The 9,772-nt window shown below is 39.8% G+C and overlaps 1 protein-coding gene across 1 annotated transcript; it reads right to left on the bottom strand.

Annotated features, from left to right (window-relative positions):
• Window positions 1-3,473: 3,473 nt before the first annotated feature.
• On the bottom strand, window positions 3,474-4,814 carry LOC307139665 (N-acetyllactosaminide beta-1,3-N-acetylglucosaminyltransferase 2; the record flags this gene model as incomplete). The annotated part of the gene is made up of 1 exon (XM_079838717.1): window positions 3,474-4,814. The coding sequence occupies one exon, from the start codon at window positions 4,812-4,814 to the stop codon at window positions 3,474-3,476; it is 1,341 nt and encodes a 446-aa protein (XP_079694843.1).
• Between the last annotated feature and the right edge of the window lie 4,958 nt (window positions 4,815-9,772).

The raw sequence follows: 9,772 nt of genomic DNA, 5'->3' as shown, positions 1-9,772 counted from the left end.
CCTATTGTTCCACAGATCAGATGATTTCTGCATTACAAAACAATATCAGCTTTATCATTGATGTTGATTAGAATCTAGAATTCAGAATTTATCAGTGTGACGATTATATTTTAGTTTGAGCTCATCTATAATGAATCAGTCACGGATAAAACACTCAGCTTCTCTTCAGGAAACTCACCCCACATACTAGTTGTCTTCTGGCTGCTTGTTAATGAATGTGCTCCATACCAAGCATATTTTGACAAATATATCACCACAAAAAAGAACAAATCCTCGAGTCTTAATCGAACAAGTTGAGCTGGTTGAGTGAGGGCCAGTCCGGGTTTCTGTGTGTTATAAAAAGCTCTTAAAATGGCTTATTCACTCTTACACACATTAAGACTTAAATCAGAGCAGAGAGTCTTCAATAGTGGCAATAAATGTTGCATGCATTGCAAAAAATAAATATCTTCCTCAGTATTTTGTTCCTGTTTTTCAAAACAAATATCTAAACATCTTTGCATTTATACATTTACTTGAGATGCAAATGTAAAATTATGTCTTTAAAAATGTAACAAAAAAATGTAGTGTCAATGAATTATGAAAATAATTCATAATATTCCTTTCGATACGGTTCACTCGCATTGTGTCATGTGCTGACTCCTCCAAAATACTGAAGCCTGACTGAATCGCATCTGTGAACTTGCACAGACAAATGTCATTTCAGCCCGATAAAACGTGCAGGGCGCCTGCCTACATAAGTCATCGCTGAATGGCATTTCATCAGAATCTTTATCTTTCAAGCACGAAGATCATCCTTGCTTGACTCTGAAGAAGAAGAAGAGAATACGCTTCTCCCCTGCTGTCGTCTGGCGAAAATGATTGAGCAAATTTCACGTCTAAAAGAGCTTATTCCAGTGGCGTTTGTTGCAAAATGCCACGCCACAAGTTGAGGCACACACTTGTGACGCATGCAGGGCTTCTCTGCACCACTTGGATGAGCACTCTTCGTGGGAGAAGAGCACCGGGGAATCCCCTCGCTGTAGGGAGAGTGAAGCATGCAGGATCTGGGTCGGTGTGAGCTCACTTAGGCCCAATCCCATTTCTACCCCTTAGCCCTTCCCTTTCCCCTACTCCTTCGTTTTGTGTGTTCACGTGAAGGGGTAGGGGTGTCTCGATTCTCTTTTGGCTGGAGTGGTAGGGGTAATGGGAAGGGCCAGATAGCCCTTCAAATGAAGATTTTTCAGGACCACACTTTGAATGAAGGGGTATGAGGAGCGTCCCTCCACCGATTACCGTGCTGCTAGAATGTGTGTATGTTGCCACTCGGGATCGATCACTTGTGTGTCGCCTGGCTGCCAGTTTCTCCGTAGCTTGCTAAATGCACTATTTGAGTGATGTGAACACATCAATAATAGTTAAAAAAATATATATCTGGTCATCCTTCTTAACGCAGTCGATATTTACGTCACATATCATCTGTAAACTCTTGCGTTACCAAGCCAACGACTGACTTGACGTATAACGTATGAACATTATCGCAGCAAAACAGTAGGTAACGAAACCATATCCGTACCGGCCGGCTCGGATCAGCACGGAAAGGAACGGTTAATAAACAAAGAGAACAGTTTGGCCCGATGGAAAAGCGGCTTCACTAGTCTTGTATGTTCTATATCAGAGATCTCCAAACTCGGTCCCGGAGGGCCACTGTCCTGCAGAGTTTAGCTCCAACCCCAAACAAACACACCAGAGCCAGCTAATCAGTGTCTTACAAGGCCCTAGTTAGACCCAAAACACATTTCAAAACACGGCATCATGAAGCTTCGAAGCGTTATGAATCAGTGAGTCGAATCATGATTCGAATCGCGTGTCAAATCGCCAAACTGCTGTAATTTGGCGATCCAAACTGCTGAATCGACTCACTGATTCATAACGCTTCGAAGCTTCATGATGCCGTGTTTTGAAATCGTCATCACTATATAAGTCGTTATTTAGGGTTTTTTTGCGCACAAAAACTATTCTCGTCACTCCATAAATTTATTGTAGAACCACTGTAGTGACATGGACTTTGTAACGACGTCTTTAGTACCTTTTAAGGGTCTTGAGAGTGAACCGTGCATTGTGCCAATGGAGGCCTTTCAGAGCCATCAGATTTCAACTAAAATATCTTCATTTGTGTTCCGAAGATGAACGGAGGTCTTACGGGTGTCGAACGACATGAGGGCAAGTCATTTATGACAGAATTTTCATTTTTGGGTGAACTAACCCTTTAAGTCCAAATACAGCGCAAAACTCTGTTGGGAGTGAGTATTTTGTTAAACGTGCTCGCGCCTGATATAGCCTACGCACTTCATTGCTGTTCATACTGATTAAATGTCACAGGACACTAATGAAAGAAACGGGGTATGATGACGTGTAATGGTATAGTAGTGGTGTCCCATTTCTTGGGGGAATATTTTCACCCCTACGCCTTGGCACTCTGTTTCAAGGGGCAAGGGGAACAGGTAGGGGTAGGGGTAGGGGAAGGCGAAGGGGTATAAAATAGATTTGGGATTGGGCCTAAGTCCCCAGCACCTGTTTGCTCACTGTGTCGATTGCCATGGTGAGGCCAAGTTCAACAAGATAGACTGCTCTCAATATGAGGGCATGAGTCTCTAAAGAAAGCGGCTCTGCCCCTCATACTCCACCCTTCTCTTCTTCTCAGGAGTCTGAGAGGAAAAAACAGCAGAGTCGTGGGGCTGAGCAGACAGGTCTAAGTGAGCTCACGCCGGCCCAGATCATGCGTGCTTCACCCTCCCTATATCAAGGGGATTCCCTGGTGCTCTTCTCCTGCGAAGACCAGTGCCCTCTTCAGATGCGAGCGGTTTGGTCTCTTTTGGGGGTTCTGAGTAGGAATATGCCAATGACAGCTTCTGATGCAGAGGAGTGGTCGAACTCCATGGAGGACTCTGACGCCTGCCGCCCAAGGAGCCAGGTGATATTAAGCCTGGTCTGGACGCCGAAACTGTGTCCTAAACAAAATAGATTGGCTGGGAGTGGTCGGCCCCAGAAGAGCCTGTTGTCCACAACTGGCCTGACAAGTAATTCCTGCACCCGGGCCACTGTCAGTGAGCCCCCAGCCAGGGATCTGCCCTGTTCTTTACTATCCTTTTCTTCCCCTCTAAAATGAAACATTTGGTTGCATCCATGGTGCAACTCCTTAAAAAGTTCTGTCAGTCAAGAATGTTGTTCCCCTGAGAATAAGTTATTATAAAGAGACATATCATTCAGCAAAAACTTGATCTTCCAATTAAATGCAGACTCCTGAATATAGAAAATATATGCCGCTACGTCGGTTTCATCGCAATTTAAATTAAAGATTTCAAGAGTTCATACAAAAGACCATGTATTGCACACCATCAGTTTTCAAGTGTTGGGTAAAAATTAATACTAGCTTTACCTAAAAAAAAAAAAACCTGTTGAGAACTGGCTTCTGTCATCTGAACTCAACTAGTTTAGACTCTCAGCTTTGCATTTCTACATTCAGAACTAGGCGTTGACGTTTCTGTCCAAAGTTGGAACATCTCAGCTGGGCTACGCTTGTGCACCAAGAGGATGGTGTGATATGCACAGGGCTCCTTGATCTTATCTTTGGGGAAGTCGAAGGTGAGGAAGGCAGGGTGGTGGATAGGATACACTCCCAGTCTCTGAAGACACATGCCCAGGTAGACATCGTCAATGGGGAACAGATGCACCCTTTGCGACACCTCCAAAAGCCTATGGGCCAGAGAACTAGAGTAAACCACCCCCCCTCCACCAGGGTATGATGGGTACACCCCTTTAAAGAAGCTCTGCGGGATGTAGTACTTAGTCCCATTAGAGCGTATAGGCATTGCACGGTGTATCACGTCCCCCAAAACAAACGTCTCCATTTTATTTGGCTGCCTGGATCCATTTGAGAAGCTTCCGTTTGTCTCCTTGGCCGGCAGATAGTCTAGGAGAGCAGGCGTCCTCACAAAGACATCATCATCACCTTTAAAAATGAAACGGGCATGTGGGCATCGCCTTGAGAACCAGTCCCAGAACAGCACATCCTTCAGAGTGAGGTTAAAAAACGTGTCTATGAATTCCCATTGGAGGATGTCACCGTATTTATCGCTCTCCAATTGCAATTTCTCTTCAATACGCAAGTCTTTGGACTTCCCCAGAAGAAAGACCCTGCGAACAAGCCTTTGCCGCCCACCTCTGCTTTTAATCCTTCCCGAACGCCCCCAAGTTTCTCTTATCGCTTCTCTGTTCACAAAATCCGCGGTCTGAGTTTTGATGGCCAGGAGCAACGTTGGTGCCCGACTCTTCGCTAGTGGTCCACGATCACAAACATCTAAAGGATCTATGATCAGCGGATAATCTCGACAGTGCATGGAGGTCACAAAATCCTTCATCTGCTTTGGTAGAGTTAAGAAATCTGGCATAATTTGGTTAATCTCGTAATCCGGAGAGCATCCATTCCTACTTCTTCTCCTTTTTGTTTTGTTAGAAACACCAGGTGGGTTTGCAGCCAGATGACGAGGATTTAGGATGGGGTTTTGCTGGGAATCCGTCATATACTGGATGATGTTCCATATTGCTCCACTGTTAAGCTCGTTCCTCCAGAAGGATTCCTCAGGATGGGGAGCCAGATCTCTGGACAGTTTGATACCACTGGCAATAAAGTGTATCGGCAGCACAGGATGAGTACCATGTTTCATGACATAGGTCAGAGAAAGCGACACATAGATGTAGATTGGGAGCAGCAGTATGCACGGCCAACAGAAGAACAGGAACCGCCAGCGGTATCGACACAGACATGAAGCCATATACTGAGGAAAGGAAAATTAAAAGTGAAATTGTATTATTTTATCTCAATCATTTACTGTCAACACAGGTGTCACTAGTATTATTTACCACAAGAGATTATTCAGACTTTAACAAAAATCGACAAAAAATACCCATGGATAAGCTTTTTGGGAGTTTGAAGAACCAATTGAACTTTAGTTCCAATGTGAGCGTCTTTTCTCTTAAAGGTCCCGTTTTTCGTGTTTTTTTGAAGCTTTGATTGTGTTTACAGTGTGCAATATAACATGTGTTCATGTTTCGCGTGTAAAAAAACACAGTATTTTTCACACAATTTACTTATCTGTATACCGCTGTTTTCACTGTCCTCAAAACGGCTTGAAAGATTTCCCTGTTCTATGAAGTCCCTCCTTCAGAAATACGTAACGAGTTCTGATTGTGCCAGCGGTTCCCGTGTTGTGATTGGACAGCAGCTTAGCGCACGCAGAGCGCACGTTACCGGAGAGGTCACGCCTCTCACCATAACGGGGATGCATGCGCTCAATGATCTCTAAGTACAGCGTCCCTGGGAAAGCCAAACAAAGGTGACTTGACTCCGGGATGAAAATAACAGCGTCTCGACGACATGGCGACAAACAAACTATACAAACGCAACCGAACGCAACACTTCCTATTCTCCACGCGGGAGCAACAAGACCACGCCCCCTTTTTCGCGTACTCTTGTGGGCGGAGGTTAGTCGACAAACTGCTCTACTGACGTAATTAAAGCAGGAAATACCAGGATGTAGTCCTAACCAGCCGTTCGCTGTAGGCTTTGAAAGGGAACTTCTGTTAAATAAAATATCTCGCTTGGCATTGAACTTTGAGCTTTATAATTTTACAGGTATTATATATGCTCTAACCGCAACATTACACACTAACTAAAGTTTGAAAAATGGGATCACGAAGAACAGGACCTTTAATATGCCTGGGGGTGAGGAATAAGACAAAAATGGTCACTCAGTACTTGATCTATTCCACCACCATCTCAATTACAATAAAGTACATATTCATTGAATTTAGTTGTGTTGTAGGCACAGTCCAGTACTTTGTAGCTGAACAAATTTCTGTGCCACCCTATGTTGCTGGCAAGGCAACTGCCTGGCAATCCCTATCCTGGCACCGTCACTGGTTGTAGAAACAATTACTTTAGTAAATATCCTCCTGGGACCCAGAAAAAAAAGTTTTTTGAATTTAGTATTTTTTCATGTCATTACATTGTTTAGAGCAGGGGTGTCCAAAGTCGGTCCTGGAGGGCCACTATCCTGAAGAGTTTAGCTCCAACTTGCCTCAACACACCTGTCTGGAAGTTTCTAGTATGCCTAATAAGACCTTGATTAGCTGGTTCAGGTGTGTTTAATTGGGGTTGGAGCTAAACTCTGCAGGACAGTGGCCCTCCTGGATAAGGATTGGACACCCCTGGTTTAGAGCATAAGAAACAAATCGGAAAAAAACATTTTTGAAAAATGACATTTTATTCATATGTTATGATATGTCCTCTGTAGTTGACACCAGGACTCAGTTGTTTAAAAAATAAAATGACATGAAATTGCATGTATAGGCAAAAACAATGGGATTTATTTTTCATTCACTAATCAATTTTTAGGTTTCAGGATGTTTTTTAAACAAACTTTGTTTAAAGATGATTCTGATGTTATGAAAGATATAACGAAATGCATTGATAGCCTATACCCTTTTACTTTATGCAATATGTGGGTAAAATGGCCATACTTGGATTTTCCCATCCAATACAATGTATCTATACACTGCATCTAATTTACATATTAATGTGTTCTTGGTGCAACATGTGATGAATAATGGGAGGAATAATTGGCAACATTTTCATAATAATATTGAATATTTCATAGGAATATTGATGTGTAATTTCTTTAATCACTTGCTGAGTCTCCAAAATTCCTGATAAACATGATTTAAGTCTTGGGTCCTCTACAGTGGACATTTATGAAATCAATGCCCTGTTTTGTTACAGAAAGTCATATTTTCATTAGAAACCCCATAGCATGTTCCTGAGATGTTGATTTATAACAAACAATTTGAAAATGAATCCGATTTAAATTATAATTACAAAATATTATCATATTTCTATAAGAATGCTAAACATTATTGTCAGCCGTTTTTAAAGACCAAGAATTTAGGTGTCCTGGTGAAACCTCCAAACATTTGGCATCTCTGCAAAGCCCCGGATGTGCTCTTTACAGGACATCCAGACTTAAAACTGTGACATGTCAGAGAAATTCACTAAAATATAATGTCCACTACAGAGGACAAAAGTCTATTCCTGGGTCCCAGGAGGATATGGTCATTTGACTGAAACTATGATCATCATGGTAAATCATAAAAATTAATTGTAAGTAAAATTGTACAGCATAAATTATTTATAATAAAGTGTAAATTAATTCTATTTTAATGCATCATCATTATATGTTTATTTTATTAAAATGTATTAAAAATAAACATTTTAATTTAAAACTAAAAAACTCAGACTGCAGTTTTCAGGTGATTTCCCACTTGTCTTGCTCAATAAAAGCACAAAAAAACAGAAGATCGTTTTTATTTCTCTATTTGTGATTATTTTATGGTCCAACAACGACAATACAGCAACTATTAGCCTACTTCAACTACTAATAATTAGACTTTAGACTTACCACGTTTTTCTTCTTATGTTTTTGATGATGAATTTCCACAATAAAACTATAAATAAATAATGTATGCGGACGATAAAAGAAAATGATTTTATATGAAACAAGCGAAAACGTCAAATTACAAAACAAACCAAGAAAAAAGGCAAATTCCCCTGTGTCTCGTGCACTGCGAAGCGCGTGAAGTGATCACAGGTGTGTGTGTGTGTGTGTGTGTGTGTGAGGCCGCGCCCACGATACTCATTTGCGGTAAAAGATGAGAGTTTAAAGGGGCTAGTTGTCACACTTTTCACTCTAGAAAATATTTATCTTATTTTTTAAAAGTCTAAAGCGACACAAACCTTAAAGTTTTAAGTGGAAACGGACAACGTGAAATTTCTAATACATATCTAGGTAATCTAATAGTTTTGACCTCAAAAGCTTATGCTGCCTTCACGTGCTATCGGAAATTTGATGATTCCGACTTCTGAAGTCGTGATTACGAGCGCATTGCATTCAAGTTTCAAAATGTGAGGGCGTTCATGTGCAATGTTTACCTAGTAAACTCGTATATTATGATAATTCCGAGAGCACGTGAAGGCAGCAGTCGATGTTGTTTGACCAGTGTGGCGAGTTGCCACCATTGTATGTAGGCCTATTGTCCCACAGATCAGATGATTTCTGCATTACAAAACAATATCAGCTTTATCATTGATGTTGATTAGAATCTAGAATTCAGAATTTATCAGTGTGACGATAATATTTTAGTTTGAGCTCATCTATAATGAATCAGTCACGGGTAAAACACTCAGCTTCTGTTCAGGAAACTCACCCCACATACTAGTTGTCTTCAGGCTGCTTGTTGATGAATGTGCTCCATACCAAGCATATTTTTGACGAATATATGACCACAAAAAAGAACAAATCCTCGAGTCTTAATCGAACAAGTTGAGCTGGTTGAGTGAGGGCCAGTCCGGGTTTCTGTGGGTCTTAAAAAGCTCTTAAAATGGCTCATTCACCCTTAAATACATTAAGACTTAAATCAGAGCAGAGAGTCTTCAACAGGGCCGTGCAGAGAGTTCGTCAGGGGCAGGGGCTCAAATGTAAAAAAGGGGCAATATGTAAATATATATATATATATATATATATATATATATATATATATATATATATATATATATATATATATATATATATATATATATATATATATATATATATATATATATATATATATATATATATATATATATATACCCTGTTCGTCCCTGTTCGTGCGAACCAGCCTCTTACTGCATTTCGTTGCCTTGTACCTGTACTTGTGTAATGACAATACAGTTGAATCTAATCTAATACACATTATATATATATATGTATGTATGCATGTATGTATGTATGTATGTATATATATGTATGTATATATATCCTTATGCTCATCAAGCCTGCATTTATTTAATCAAAAATACAGAAAAAACAGTAGCCTAATATTGTGAAATATTATTACATTGTATTCTTTTTAACTTTTTATTAATCAGAGAATCTTGAAAAGAGTATCACAGTTTCCATCATTGACATTAAATCCTCATATTAGAATGATTCCTGAATGATCATGTGACACTGAAGAGTGGAGTAATGATGCTGAAAATCCAGCTGTGATCACAGGAATAAATTATATTTTAAATTATTTTAAAATGAAAACCATTATTTTAATATATTTCGCAATATTGCTGTTTTTTATCAAATAAATGCAGGCTTGATGAACATAAGAGACTTCTTTCATAATGCTGCATAATATTAAAAAATGGTAATATAATAAAGTCCTTTCATGTAACCATTTTGCCAGCTTACACTTCACATAATAGGCCTGTAGGAAACTTGGGTTTTGTTAACTTTGATAGTGTCATGAAATAGTAAGCGGTGTATCAATATACATAAATACAAGTGAATTTAACACTACTTACCATTAATGCGACTTTTGCTGCTGTGGTTTTGTGCAGGGATTTGTTTGTTGTCAGTTAAAATCCATTTTGTCAGTGATGCAATTTATAAAATGAGACAAACCGCAGGAAATTGTTCCACAAACGTTAGTTCGTCTGTCCATGTAATTTTCAACCGATTTATGAATAAGAACAGAAAATTACTGTTTCACATCACCCAATGGAATTTGAACTTGCTTTGCCAGATCACGATTGGTTGGTGTATATACATGACAAACGGGCATTGGTGAATTGTGTAATTAAAATATATATAGCTAATATATAGATTTTTAATTAAATCAACACATTAGCTCTGATTATGGATGA

The sequence above is a fragment of the Gobio gobio genome (genome assembly GCF_949357685.1).
Source record: "Gobio gobio genome assembly, chromosome: 16".
Lineage (NCBI taxonomy): Eukaryota > Metazoa > Chordata > Actinopteri > Cypriniformes > Gobionidae > Gobio > Gobio gobio.
Note: the sequence above shows the minus strand (reverse complement) of the source record. Positions and strands in the feature narration are given on the sequence as shown.